The 14,534-nt window shown below is 37.8% G+C and overlaps 1 protein-coding gene across 1 annotated transcript in view; it reads right to left on the bottom strand.

Annotated features, from left to right (window-relative positions):
* Positions 1–14,534, bottom strand: part of LOC136059377 (dynein axonemal heavy chain 5-like) — a 142,760-nt gene that overhangs the window by 31,205 nt on the left and 97,021 nt on the right. The window contains exons 66-70 of the mRNA XM_065753530.1: positions 11,350–11,520; positions 10,561–10,939; positions 9,166–9,437; positions 7,108–7,272; positions 4,265–4,532 (exon numbers count right to left, since the gene is read on the bottom strand). Coding sequence (XP_065609602.1) covers positions 4,265–4,532; positions 7,108–7,272; positions 9,166–9,437; positions 10,561–10,939; positions 11,350–11,520 — 1,255 coding nt within the window. The remainder of the gene's footprint in view (positions 1–4,264; positions 4,533–7,107; positions 7,273–9,165; positions 9,438–10,560; positions 10,940–11,349; positions 11,521–14,534) is intronic.

Below are 14,534 nucleotides of genomic sequence, written 5' to 3'. Positions count from 1 at the left end.
AGTCCTTCCACATAAAAGCCCTTATGCTCCTTTCCTACTTCACAAAGATCCTGTAGAACAATATTCAAGCAAACACATTTTCAACATATATCAGAATAAAGCTCTAATATTAAGAGGAATTCATCAAACTAAGCGTCTTATCACAGCATGCTACGAACATAGCAGGACAGTATCAGAAAACTACAACTGTTTGTATTTCATCCTGACTTAAATTGTTACCCCAGGCATATTTCTGTTATTAAATGCAAGTTGTAAATTGGCTATAGCCTGGATTATAAAACTGCCTCTTGGAGTTATAGGCTGTTATCATTTGATAGGATTTATGATTTGAATGATAAAGAGGGGTCACAGCACAATCAAAAATATGCTGAGTGCTGAATAAAAAAGGGTGGAGGAGAAGAGAAAGAGATGAGAAATTTTTATCAAGAGACTAACTGCTCTTAAGAGTGAAGTATGTACACTGAAAAAGGATGCCTTTCACTCCGATCAAATGCTTTGGTTAGAAACCTTACTAATATGCAAAGGATGAATACTGAAATAAGAGTTTTAAATGACTGAGGGTTAAATTTGACCTTGGATACAAATTCTCAGCCCCCACTGACTTCATTAACTGAAATCAGTGCAAACGCATATAAATGCAGGGCAAGTTAATGCATTACACAGTCAAAGATGAGGGAGTTACAAGACAGAATAAGTGTTAGGCTTGAGGATTTCATTCTTCTAGAATCCAAAATACGGGGGCTGCTCTGAAAGCAGTACCTCCTATCTTATTATGTTTGCTCACTACATCAGGGATGGATGTTGGAGGTGCGGCAGAGGTCGAACCTTCCCACCAATATTCCAGTGCTGCCATGTGACAGAGGGCAGCAGAAGGGCAGTCTGACACAAGTGCAAACTACATGCAAGTGCATGTGAAGCAAAGCTGTGTCACTGAATCTTCCATGCAGAACAAATGGCACCCACTGATATTCATTGGCACTTTCTGAACATTTATGGAGACTAAACAGTCACCTTCTGACAGCCATGCAGATTTTTACAAGTGCAGCATGCAGGTTCTTGTTCATCTCTGTCAAAAATGCATAACTAATGTCGGTGAATACGTTGAAAAATAGTGTTTTATAGCTGAGATTTTGCACCACCAAATAGCGTTATTGTGCTCTTTGTATCTGTTGCAATTTCCATGGAGATAAATAGAAGGTGTTACTTTCAGAGTGACCTACGTACAAATACAGCTTCCCTCATCATGCACCATTAGCAGCATGGTAAGTTTCTCCTATAAATATAAAAATGACATCTGCAAATAGCAGCATAGTTTGAGTAAGAAAAGGGCAGTCAACAGCAGGACAGCTATAAGTTAAAGACTAAGAAAAAGTAGATTATTTCATATCACTCAGAATCATGTCATACAGATGAGGCTAGAAGGGGCCTCTGGAAATCACCCTGCCCAACACTCCTTCTCAAAGCTGGATCATCCATAGCTTGTCATTCAGAATTTTGTCCAGGTGCGTTATAAGGAGGGAGCCTTTAAAAAATCTGAACAAGCTGTTCCAGTCACACAGAGACCATCCTCACACTCTGTCTTTTTTCTACTACTATATAGAAATTGCCTGGATTTCCACTTATGTCCATCACTTCTTTCACTTGGCACCAGTGCAAAGTCTTGCTGTTTTCTTTATTCCCTCCCATCACATGTATATACACATTACTAAGGTGTCTCTGAACCTTCCCTTCTCAGGGTTAAGCAATCCTAGCTCCCTCAGCCTTTCCTCTTACATCAAATGCTGCAGTTCATTCAGTATCTTTGAGATCCCTCAATGGACTTGTTCCAGTGTATCCATGTGTTTTCTGCACTGAGAAGCTCAGACCTCGACAGAACGCTTCAGATATTCTCTCAGCACAGCTTCAGTACAGAAGGATCACATTCCTCAGCCTTCAAGAAATGATCTTCCCAAAGCAGTACTCAGTGCTGCAGGCCATCTTTGCTTCAAAGATGTATGGCTGGCTCATGTTCCACTTGATCTCCATCAGGAGCTCCATGTTCTTTTCTGCAAAACTGTTAGTAGCTCAGACACACCAAGTATGTGTATGGAGTTCTTTCTATCCAGAGGGAGTGTTTGGCTTTTCCCTATGTTGAAGTTCAACAGATATCTGTTATCCCATTTCTCCAGCCTGTGAAGCTCCCACTGAACAACAGCATGACCATCTGGTATATCAACACTTTCTTATCGCTTTGTATCATCTAGATATATTTGCTGAGGGTGCACTCTCTCCCATTGTTCATGTCATTGATGAAAATGTAAAACATTACTGGCCTCAGTATCAACCTCTAGAGTCCAGCTCTCCAGCTGGATTTTGCAGCTGACCACAACACTTTGATCCTGGCACTTCATACAATTATCAATCTACCTCACTTTACACTCCTGAAATCTTCACTCCATTAATGCATCTCTAAGGATGTTATGGGAGGTAGTGTCAAGAGCCCTTTTCAAGTCAAGATAAACAACACTCTTTGCTGTCCCACATCCCTTAAAACCATTATCTCATCATAGAAGGCCAGCAGGTTGGCTACCACTCCAAGATTAATAAGTAATCAGTGGATTATGGTTTTCCTGGCAGCCATGGAAAAGCCAAGTACACCAAGGACAGATATGGTTCAATATCTTCAGTTACTCAAATAAAGAGACAAAAGGCAACTTCAGCAAATTCACAGATAATAATAAAGAGTGGTCAACATACTAAACGGTGGAGCAGCAATTCATATGTATCTTGAGAGTGTTGAAGACTTCACAAACAGTACCTGCATGAAGTTCAACAAGAAGTGAAAAGCTCTGTGGCAGAACAATCCCATGCATTTGTACAGGCTGAGATCTGACTGACCGAGTTGAACTGATTAGCACCTCAAGGTTATTGCAGATGCCTGGTCTGCTACAGTAATCTCAGAGCAAATAGGGCAAATTAGATAGTGGTTAACCTTAAAAGAAGTATAGCCAGCAGCCTGAATGAAGTTATCATCATTTTTATATTACCAATGATCAAGCTTCCCTTGGAAACAATGTCCATTTTTGGCATGCAAAGGAGGTGTGGAGACACAGGAGAAGCCTATTAATGTGACTTGCAGCTAAGAGTGCATGACCTACAAAAACAGATATGCAAAAAACAACTTAAACTGTGAGTACTGAAAGGCAGCAGTGTGTGCATACATAAGACAGAGTCTGTCCAAAACTGAAAAGTGGAATTCTGAAACACAAACCTGTCACTTGGTAGCTGTGACTGGTAGTGAGTCAGAATGATGTTAAGTCAGAACTGTGAGTCAGGAGGCTGATCACACACTGTTCTTCAGCACATGGACTAAGGTTAGGTAAACTGGCAGGTTAAGGGTGCAGAAAAATGCATGGTAAACATCCTAGCTGGAGAAAACAACCCAGAATAGAGCAAGGTTCTGAAGATGGTGGAGACGCATGGATACAGATACCAGGGGATGCCCACAGACCTAGGCCAGTAATGTTCAGCATTGGTTGTTGCATGCAGCTACACAGTGTGAAGCTGATGTGACTTGCTGCTGATTTTCTGTCTGAGTCATCTCTAATGAGAAAGAAAATCAAGACCAAATAAAAGCAGCATTGAGGGGTTTGGAACACAAGAAAGTGAATGTCTAAAACAATCACATTGCATAAAAGCTTCACTGTTTCTTCAGTAAACCTCTGTATTCAGATCCACCAGAGGTTATTATTTACTCTTGTTGGTTACAGAAGCTAAAGGATGATTCAGTTGCAACAAATACTTGAAGAGCAAAAACAAAGATGCTGGGTTCAGACTCCTTGCAGCAGTGCCAGATGACATAACAGAAAGCAACAAGCCATGGCTGCATACTGCAGTGTGGGACACTGTGGTTGAGTGTTCAGAAGATTCCTTCAATTTCATTACCCAGAGGAACACAGGATCAGTTCTCCTCTTCATCTTTGGGTGGGGTCAACAGAATGGCAAGAAAAGAGTGACAGCATGCACTAAGTTTAAGAAAGTTCCTGACAAGATCTACAGGGTCTACCTAAACAACAAAACACTATCGATTTCTGTTACAAAACAAAGACAATTTTCTCTCCAAAAGAATTATGCTTTTTACATTGCAGGACTGACTTTAAAAGTGCTGTATTTAGTACTTAGAGAGAATAAAGACTAAAACATAGTGTGGATTTCAGTGATACAGAGAGGAAATAAAATCAAGCTCCCTTTTCTACACTCCCCCAGTAAAAACATGGTTTCCTACCTTGAGGCGGTTCGTTAGTAAATTTGATAGATGCGTGTAAAAGATTAATAGGAAACTCTGGGTGAGCCTCTGTAGTGATCCAGGTCCTGAAACCTTCACTCATTGATTCTGTTGTTATGATGGTATCCATTAATTCATTAAGAAACATTAAACCAAGGTGGCAATTCTGTAGAAGGAGCCATCCTCCATCTTGCATACACTGATTTAACAGGCGCCTTGCATGGACCTCCTGACCCTGACCCATTGAAATGGCACGACAAGGAATGTTCTGGAAAGTAAAAAAGTTTTTATTTGCATTTTTTTTTTAATATAATTCTCCACAGTGATTGGCCATGTGATTTACTGCTTCTGTAAGCCAATACATAGTGACACTGTGTCACAAGGAAAACCACTAATATCAATGAGGATTGATTATATCAAAATAGAGAAGACAGAAAAGCACAATTCTCCAAGTTCAGGCATTCAGAAAAACAGAAGATGAAAAAAGACCTCAGGAGGGTATCTGGAAAAGAAAAACTGACCAGACTGCTATTAGGACAATGCAATTCTGTAAATAAAATACAGGAAAAACTCCCTCTTGCTTGTATTTCTTACTGTCCTTTCTAGTTAATAAGTGATCCCCTGTCTTAGGTTGGCTGACTGGCTCCTAACAGGGAAAATTTGAAATTCCCAAATTCAGCTGAGTACATTATTCCACATACACTGTAAATAAAGGTAGAGTTGGAGGCAAGAGAACTGATGAAAAGAATTAGTTTCATAAACTGTTTCCTACCCAAGACCTACAGCTGACTATCCCTTGTGCAATGAGCTATGAGCTACATAAAGACCTACCAGTCGGGGTCTATCTTCATTTGGCTAAAAGCTGCAGAGGTTAATGTTAGGTTTTCCTGCTATTAACTGTCATTGCAAAACACAAAAGAAACAGCTAAATAAGCTGCAAAGCCACATGTAGATGGAACAAAAACTTTTTCTTTTCTAAGGAGTATCTAAGTATAGCTAGCAATCCTTTAAATCAGACACTACCACTACCCTTGCAGACTGCATAGATATTCAGCTAGTTCAGTATTCCTTAACAAAGCATCTGCTAATGATTTGCTCCTCTTAGCAATTTTACCTCTCAAATGCACAATCATTAAAGGTTATAGAAACATCAAGAGAAGGAAAAAATATTTTTTCATGACTGATTGTCCTGTTTTTATTCCTTCTATAAGTCTTTTATCAAATGTTTGCCTACAGGATGTTTCTGTAAATATAAATAGGTGACATCTTAATGCAGATGAAATTACTGTAATTTTAGTCATCCCACTGTCCCTAACAGTTTAGCTGAAGGTTCTATGCATCAGTCCTTACATAAGAAATAAATAGTATAATTAAACTATCTAGTTTTAATGAAGTTAAAATGCTGGGCATTGTGAATTTCATTTTAACTCAGAAGGTTAAATTTTCACTTCAAGTTCAAGTGAAAGCACTTGGGGGCATAAATCCAACTAGTTTTAAAACAGAGCTAGCTAGCTTTATAAGGATGCTTATATAGCTCAGGAGTCACAGATAACGTTTCCATTTCTTTGAGAAGTGGTCATCTGAAAAATAAAATTTTAGAGTGAAAGATACATTCTGGTTATTAATTTGAACACTTCCAACTGTAGATAATTGATTTATGCTGTTAATATCATTTTCAGTCTGACTTATTATTATTCTATCTATGCTTCCTTAAAACGTGAAAACATTTTAAAACTGCCTACTGCAATACACTTTCAGAATGACAAGAAAACATGCTGCTTTCTTGGCAGCCAGAATTAGAGAACACTTTCTATGAGCATTTGCCCCATACTGACTGAGGTCTTGCTTAGGACTTGGCAGAATGGAAGAGTGCTTGTTCCCCCCACTGCAAGTGTGACTCTAAGTGACTGGCTGACTTCAAGTGGCTCTGTAGGGAGTTTAGCATACCTCACTCCTTACATGACCAATGAGATCGAAAAACTCAGCTCCTGGATGAAAGTCTGAGTTACATTTCAATCATGTGCTCTGAAATGCCTTCAGAGGCACCACTCTTCATCGATTGCAAAAAATAACTCCTATTGGAGGGAGCATGAATACCTATCTAGGAATCTGATTTGCAGGATATACGTACTGAAGGGCAAAACAGGTGACAGAAAACAGCATCACAAAACTGATACTCAAATTGGTATTCATACCATAGGCCATGAAAAAACAAGCAGATTCCAATAGGAATTTCTTAGTGTGTACAAAAATCTGCACCTATAAATGAAGATATATTCTAACAAGGATGAAAAGTTATGGAGATGTACTGTAAATAATTTATTCTTGGGAAAACTGTATTTGCATCTATATTGTGAATTATAAAAAATAAAGCATGGAGTGCTGTAAGAAATGCTGAATTTCTCCATCAACTGAATTGATGGATAGTCTCCAAAATCATTTTGTCTATCACTGAATTTTTATATTCTTTATTTATTTTGCTGTTTTTCCTGTAATTGTCTTTACTAACTGTGGTATTCTGCAGTGAATGAGATGTAGCACACACCACAAGTTACGTATCTTATAGCTAAGTGTTTTCATTAAGTAATGGATCATCCTGGTCTTCTGCCTAAAGTCAGAGGGCTCATTGGAATAAAACAACTGGAAGAAGTAGCAAAGTAACGTTTTCGTTTCCTCTAAATATTCATTTTGGCTACTGGTCCAAAATTAACTTGCAGAAAACAATGGTACGAACAAAAATTTCACCACTAGAACAGACATAAAATGTGGAAGTAATATTTCTAGTTCAAAAGAGAGATGTTTTAAATGTCTTCATCAGCTCTAGCAAAGTCAGTTTAGGATACCTTTGATTTTGCAAGACGTTCTATATTTTCCGTGGGGTCAGACCCCACTGATAAAAAGCACATCAGAGGTGTTCGACAGTCACTTTCTGACCACATTGCTTCCATTTCAAGTATAAATCCTTCTGCATATTTCACACCAAGGGACTCTGCAATGTAGTGTCGAGCCTAAAAAAAAAAAAGCAAAACAAAACAAAGCTACCAAAAATATAGATACTTTATTCTCAATTCACCAGTAATTGCACGTTGGAATTTACTAATAGCTACATGGGAAGGCAACAACTTTTTAAGATTTCATTTTCAACTTCAACAAAAGTTACAGCACATAGGATACAAGGACTGAAATTCTCAGGAAGCAAACTTTGAAGAAGCAAAAGAAAGAACTGTGTTCATATAGCAGCCATTGTGTGAACCTCATTGTTAGAGCATGCTAAATTGATTTAATAAGGAATACAGAAATTTACGCAAAATAGATTCACTCTTGGCTCTTACAGCAACCCAAACATGGCCAGTAAACTACTGACCACTCAAGGCTGGTAGATAGCCAAGTGAAAGAGCTGCTTGATACCAGCCCCATTCTTAGCTTCTCTAAGCATGTATTGTTGACACTGGATCTACAGCATAGCAGACTGGACAAATCTTTTAGCTGACTCAGTTACAGTCTTCCATATACTTGTTGGAAATGTAAACAGAAATTCTCCTGTCCAGTGGTTACTCAATTCAAGTCTCTTATGCTTAGAATCTGTTTCTACAAAAAATAAACACAGCTCTATAAGACTATATCCTTAAAGGTCTTGAGCCTTTTCAATGCCTCTGTTCTCCTCTTTTCATGGATTTTTTCTAAAAGGATTTCTAAGCTATCACAGTATATGAAAGGCTGTTTTGAAAGCCATGATTTTCCAACTGTGCAAACAACTAGCTGAGATGTGCATTATAAAGAGAAACACCCAAGATCAAAGGAGACTAAGCCAGGTGTCAGATCCGGAAAAAAATACATCCATCAATAAACTTTCCACGACTGTGACTTTTGTCCTACTGAAAAGAGGTAAAATTTTATAGTGTTTGGAAAGACAGTAGGGAAAGAAGAGATAAAGAATATAATAACAGAAAAGTATCTCCTCTTCCCTCAACAATTAAAATAATTACAGTATTTGAAATCACTGTTCAGAGACATTCTTTCTCAAAGGCAGTTGTGAATGACAGTATAAGTATTGCTGGATGAGCACTAGCAGCTTTATGATTTTGGTCTGTTTAGACTGGAAAGTGGAGTTCCCATACTTTTCTCCTTTGCTAGCTGAAGTGTAAGAAAGGAAGAAGGATAGCTCCACACGGAATTTGTTGAAGATTTTCTCAGTTCTTTTTTTTAACTGGGTCCTGAAAAAAAATAGCGCCCCCTAAACACAATGTGCTATCACAACACATAATGTGTAAAGTTGAGATATGGAAGAAAGTCAGAAGTACTGCTTTTCAGTGCAGCTGAAGATTAAAATAAAAACTGAAAAGAAGATATAATCATATTCTCAAACATCTCTTAGAAACCCATATAGACAAGAAAATCCAAATATCATATCCTGTTGAGTAATTGCAATTCTTTTGCAGTTTCTCTTACAGTATCTGCCACAAGACAGTCTTAATTATTACTTCCTCAGTGTGGAGGGACAGGTAAGTAAAAAGTTCTGCTTTTTTATTGCACCTGTCATCAAAGTGTACTGTTCTCTTTCTACTTCTTGTGTGAAGAAATACGATTGCATCTTTTAATTCTCTGGAAGAATGCAACCACTTTACAAGTTTCATGGTTCCACTTACAAAACAGCACCAAAAAAAATGACCAATATTCTTAAAGCTCAAATACAGCATTATGCAATGCCCTAATCTGTTACAATAAAATAAAATATTTTTTCCTATATATTAAAAGGACCTCAATATCTTTCTCATTTTTCAAAATACTTACTCTTAAGAAAAATATGATAAAATACAAAGTTGGGGAACACAAGTTCAGACTCATTCTAGTTGCAGAAGTGAAGCCACATAGCATAAACATTATATGAAAGTATATCTTACTTGGGCAACGGTATGATCAGGGCACCAGCTACGGACAAGGAGAAGCTTACGGAATTGATCCAGTAAGCTGCCATACCCATCAGGAACAACAGCTTTTTCAGGTGCTTCTGCATCAAACCAAGCTTTCCAGGCCTTCTCACTCCTAACTACTTGTATCAGAAGCTGGTTAAAAGGTGACAAGCTAGACAACTGCACAAGATTGAGCCATGTCATGTCAGGGATCCATTTTTTTGGTTTTGGTTCCACAGAATTCAGATCCAAACTGGCACCTCCTGCAAAGCAAGATAATTATACAGGGAAACAAACAAACAAACAAAGAAAACTTTGTTAAAGCAGAAAAAAAATAACAATTCAAAATATTGATTTTTGTGATCTAGGGGATAAAAATTTTCATAAAAACAGAGACCTAGAATTGTACATAGAAGAGTTGTTTAACAAAGATGAACTGGGGCCACAAATAATGAATGGTCTCAATGCCTCCCAGCATTATTTGAGTTTCTTTTCCTCCATCTGGAGAGCTAGAGCAATACTTGCCGAGCTAAACTGATACTTAAACTGAAGTGTTCTGATTAGATGTAGAAAGGATCTATGGTTAGTCCAGCCCCCCTTCACCTATACTACAGAATGACAAAGCACATGGTGCATTCGTTTCCAGGACTGCAACTTCAACAGCTCACCCACCAGCATCATGCCCATCTGTACCTTGAATGCAGCCGAATCATAGCTGAATATTAAATTGGTGTTCAACAAACAAGCTATTTGTCTGCAAGAACCTGATTGGATTTATCTTCATATGTGACCATGCTTAGCTTATTTCAGAGACAGTGAATTGTGCCCCCGCAAGAACTTTATAAACTTTACAAAATTTTTACTTACATCTTAGCAGTGATGTGCACCAGTGGCATAATGTAGTGAAGGTGATATATAGCAATGTTTTACAATGTCCAACAAATTTCTACATTTTTACTAGAGTCACACTTAAATGTGGTACAAAGTCCTCATGCGTTCATACGCCCGCTCACCAGCAATCAAAAGAGATTTTGCTGACTGTTTCCCAGCTCACAGATGAAAGCATGTGGCAACTCAAAATAAAGAAGCATGCAGGAGAAAATTATATGGTCTTTTACAGTGTAATAGCCTTTTTTTCCCCCTGTTCTCTGACGCAAAACTGTTAAAATAACTCATTTAACATTATTTTGACAACAAATAATCTACATTGTTTTTTCCATAAATTTTATATTGAAAACTTTTCTTTTGCAATATATATATATTAATTCACCAGTTAAAAAGCACCACTTCTAATGGATAGAACATATTGCTAGTATAAGCACTGCAAAATCTGGATTTGGCAGTCCACAGACATATGTAAATAGAGAATATTTATAGAGAAATTACCTTTGATCAGTGTCTCAAACTCACTGTGTGAAATTTTCTTAGCCTGCAAGTCAATCTTCAGTGCCAGCAGCAATGTAAACATGAATCTGTGATTTTCATACAGCCCTCGAACTGTATACTTGAAGACCTCATAGGTGAGATGCTCAATTATATACTGCACCCTTTTTCCTGTGATCTGAGATTTCTGAGATCTTTCCACTGACAGGTCAAAAATGCCAAGAAACTGTCGTAAGGATGTTTGGTACATGACATTCACCAAGCTGATTTCCACAATTAGGAAATAAAGGATGCTGCCACGACCAGCCACGGGCCGATACTCTTCACGTGCAGTATTGATTTTCACCTCTGTCTCCGCTGCTACGCCTAATTTTTCACTGACCTTAAAATTAATTGAAAAGACGATGCAGATTAAGTCATGTCATTTGTGATCTACACTGTACAAGCAAAAGGAAAAGGTCTTGATTAAGATCGCATTGGTATTTTCAGTCAAGCTTTGATGGTGTATCAACAGAGGCAACTGTGTCTTCATGTCTTCAGCTCAAACACCAAGAACAACAGGATTTGATTCAAAATACTTGCAAGGTATGACTGAATTATAGGAAAGAATCCAGGAAATAGTTTAATTCTGCAACATTTTATAATGGAAAATGACACAGTTTCTACTGTTTATTAAGAAGTTCAATGTCGGTATCAACTCTAAATTGAAAAGCAAAAAGAGAGAAATATCTTTCCATATATAATCTCCAAATTAGAATCACAAAATGCATCTCCAAAGTACTCAAAATTCACCTCTTCTGCTGTTGCTTTAGTGATTCTTAGGACTTCTATCAGAGACTCGTCTTCCACCAAAGAGCCCTCTGTACTAGTTAGGCGAAAGAGTAGGTTATCTTCAAGCTCCTGCATTTTCCTCTTATTAAATGTCACTTCCTCCATCAGTTTGACTCTTTCTGCCTCAAGTTCCTGTACTCAGAAAATCAGATATTTTCGTTGGAATATTTAGGATTGATTAATTAAATAAAAAAAGAAAGAAAAAAAAGAGAAGAAAGTCATAAAATTACACAGAAAATGTGATTTAATGCATGATTGATTTGAGGGTTTCCTGCTTTCTCTATAAAATACAGAATCATTATATGCTACAGTGATTTATATGTATACCACATTTGTTTGATTAATGCTGCATATTGAGGAGTGAATATGTATCAGAATTACATGAACAAGCTTCCTCAGAGTAACATGCACAAAGCACTGAACCTAGTTTCCAATGGAAAATGATAAAAGCCACACTACATTAAGTACTTAAAATTAAATCAGACAATGGACTGAAAAATGCATTGTATGGACTGATTTTACATTTTAGGGAAATTGACTGGGTGGCCCATTCCATTTCTAATTTCTATCATCCTTTGACTTCATAAGATATACTCCTCTACTGCTTAGAAAATAGAAAATACTGTAATTATTATCTATGTGATGCAGAATTTTTACACAATTTTTACATGACAAGCAATGGCAAGTGACAATAACAGACAAATCAACACAGTGCCAAGTGAAATGAGGCATCTGTATTGCACAGTCCTACACAGCTCAGAGACACCCTTGCTAGGTGCTTTATTTAATCAGTCAAGTCAACATTCCTGTAAGAAAAAGGCAGTTAATAATGCCAGTCTGCCTAAACCTACGGCTTTGGTTTATTTTCATTCTTGTCAAAGTGACAAGTTTGAGAAAAAGGAGATATATGAAGTTATAGAGTACAGGAGAAGCTCTGTTATATTTCAGAGAGGGAGTGACAAATTTCTTCACTCTCACAAACTTCTTATTTAGAAACTTGTTTTTAATATATTCTAGAGCTACAGAATATAGCTCTGTGGAAGCTACAAATAAATGAGACTAAAAAGAAGAGAATGACTTAAGCCTCAGTCATTCAGATTCAGTTTCTGCATTTTCTCCTCTTTCATTAACACTTAAATGATATTTAATTGTTCTGTAGAATTGGTCCTACTGTGCAACTCTAACTTTTTTTTTTTTTAAGTACATGATTAAATTCTACTTATGGCCATGTTTAAGAATAGGCATCCTACCCATTCTATTTGTAAGACTTTAAAAGCACATCTTTCAAAAAATAAGCAAATATATCAGGTGCCAGGCTTTTGCTTGTAAGTGGATTTCATGACCACATTTGTAACATAAATACTAGCTGCTCTGAACCTGAACATTAGCAGCAACTTCTTTATCAAAGTGGAAAAAGATGCTGATGATATTTTTTTTCCTAAAAGAGGAACAATCTTTAATGTCAAGAAAAATAAATACTTATTTGATCATATATTTCATTGATCACTGTAACAGTCATTAAGAATGTCTTGGTCCCTTTAATCTATTACTTTAACTCAGTGATCATAAATTTGTCTTCTTGTTTTTAATAGAAAACCTACTTTTCAGATTCTCTCTAAATGCTGTCTTTTCTTTGAACTAAATTTATCAGAGCTCCCTTGGCTGTCCATGGCAGGACATTCATCTCTTACTGAGACAGAAGAACCATGATTTTTTTTTTTTTGTATCTGCTAAATGAAATGGTTTAATGAATGTGGACCACCTGCAACAATGTCCCTGTGCAGTAATTAACGCTACTACAAAACAGTTAACCTTGCAGCTCCCTTCAGCTGATACACTGCATGGCATGAATATTTTTCAGTGAATAATTTTTAGCTTGTGTTGCTATATGCCTTCAATATGAATTCTGTATCAGTTTTCACAAGGATAAGAAAAACAACACCAGACTAAATGGTACTCACACCACATAATTTGAGCATTTTAAAGTAGAAGCTTCTATGCAGGCCATGAGAAATCACTTCTGTCTTGAAAGGACATTTAAACATTTAAAAGGTTCAATAAATGAACCACGCTCTTGCTCCTGAGTTGTGGCAACCTTCACTATCATTACAAGCTGGAGGATGTAAGTAGGGAACACAGCCATGCAAAAAGGATTTGGGGGTACTGGTGGATAGTAAACTAGTTAAGAGCCAGCAGTGTGCTCTCATAGACCATGAGAAAGCCAATTGTATCCCAGGCTGCATCAAAAGAAGCATGGCCAGCAGGTTGAGGGCGGTAATCCTGCCCCTCTACTCTGTACTAATGAGGCCTCAACTGGAGTATTGCATTCAGATGTGGAGTCCACAGTGCAGAAGAATGGACCTGCTGGAGCATGTCCAGGGGACAGCCAAAAACATGACCCAAGGGTTGGAACACTACCCCTATGAGGACAGGCTGAGAGAGCTAGGGCTGTTAATTCTGTAAAAGAAAAGGTTCTGGGAAGACCTGAAAGCAGCCCTTCTGTATCTAAAGGAGGCTGTAAGAAAGAAGGGGACAGTCTTTAGCAGGATCTGTGGTAACAAGACAATGGGAAATGGTTTCAAACTATAAGAGGGCAGATTTAGACTGGATATAAGGAAGAACTTCTATAACAATGAAGGTGGTGAGGCACAGGAATAGGTTGCCCAGAGAGGTAGGTTATTCCCTGTCCTTGGAGATATTCAAAGTCAGGCTGGACTGGGCTCTGAGCAGTCTGATCTGTTGTAGACATCCCTGTTCATTGCTAAGGAGTTGTACTATACGACCTTGAAGTGTTCATTCCAACTCAAAAGATTCCATGATTCTGTGGTAGCCTTCTATGATCTACCAGATGGGATAGGAGCAGATGTCATGTACCTTGACTTCAGTAGGGCATTTGATACTGTCTCCCTTAACATCCTCAGAGACAAGCTGAGGAAATGTGGGACAGATGAGTGTACAACAAGGTGGATTGTGAACTGGCTGACTGGCAGAGCTCATAGGCTTGTGATAAGCAGCACAGATATTAGTTGGAGGCCTGTAACTAGTGGTATTCCCCAAGGGTTAGTTCTGGGTCCAGTCTTGTTCAACATCTTCATCAACAAACTGGATGAAAGGATAGAATTCCCTCTCTGTACATTTGCTGATGT

The sequence above is a fragment of the Cyrtonyx montezumae genome, unplaced genomic scaffold (genome assembly GCF_038088225.1).
Source record: "Cyrtonyx montezumae isolate F1298 unplaced genomic scaffold, pur_monq_1.0 scaffold_8, whole genome shotgun sequence".
Taxonomy (NCBI): domain Eukaryota; kingdom Metazoa; phylum Chordata; class Aves; order Galliformes; family Odontophoridae; genus Cyrtonyx; species Cyrtonyx montezumae.
Note: the sequence above shows the minus strand (reverse complement) of the source record. Positions and strands in the feature narration are given on the sequence as shown.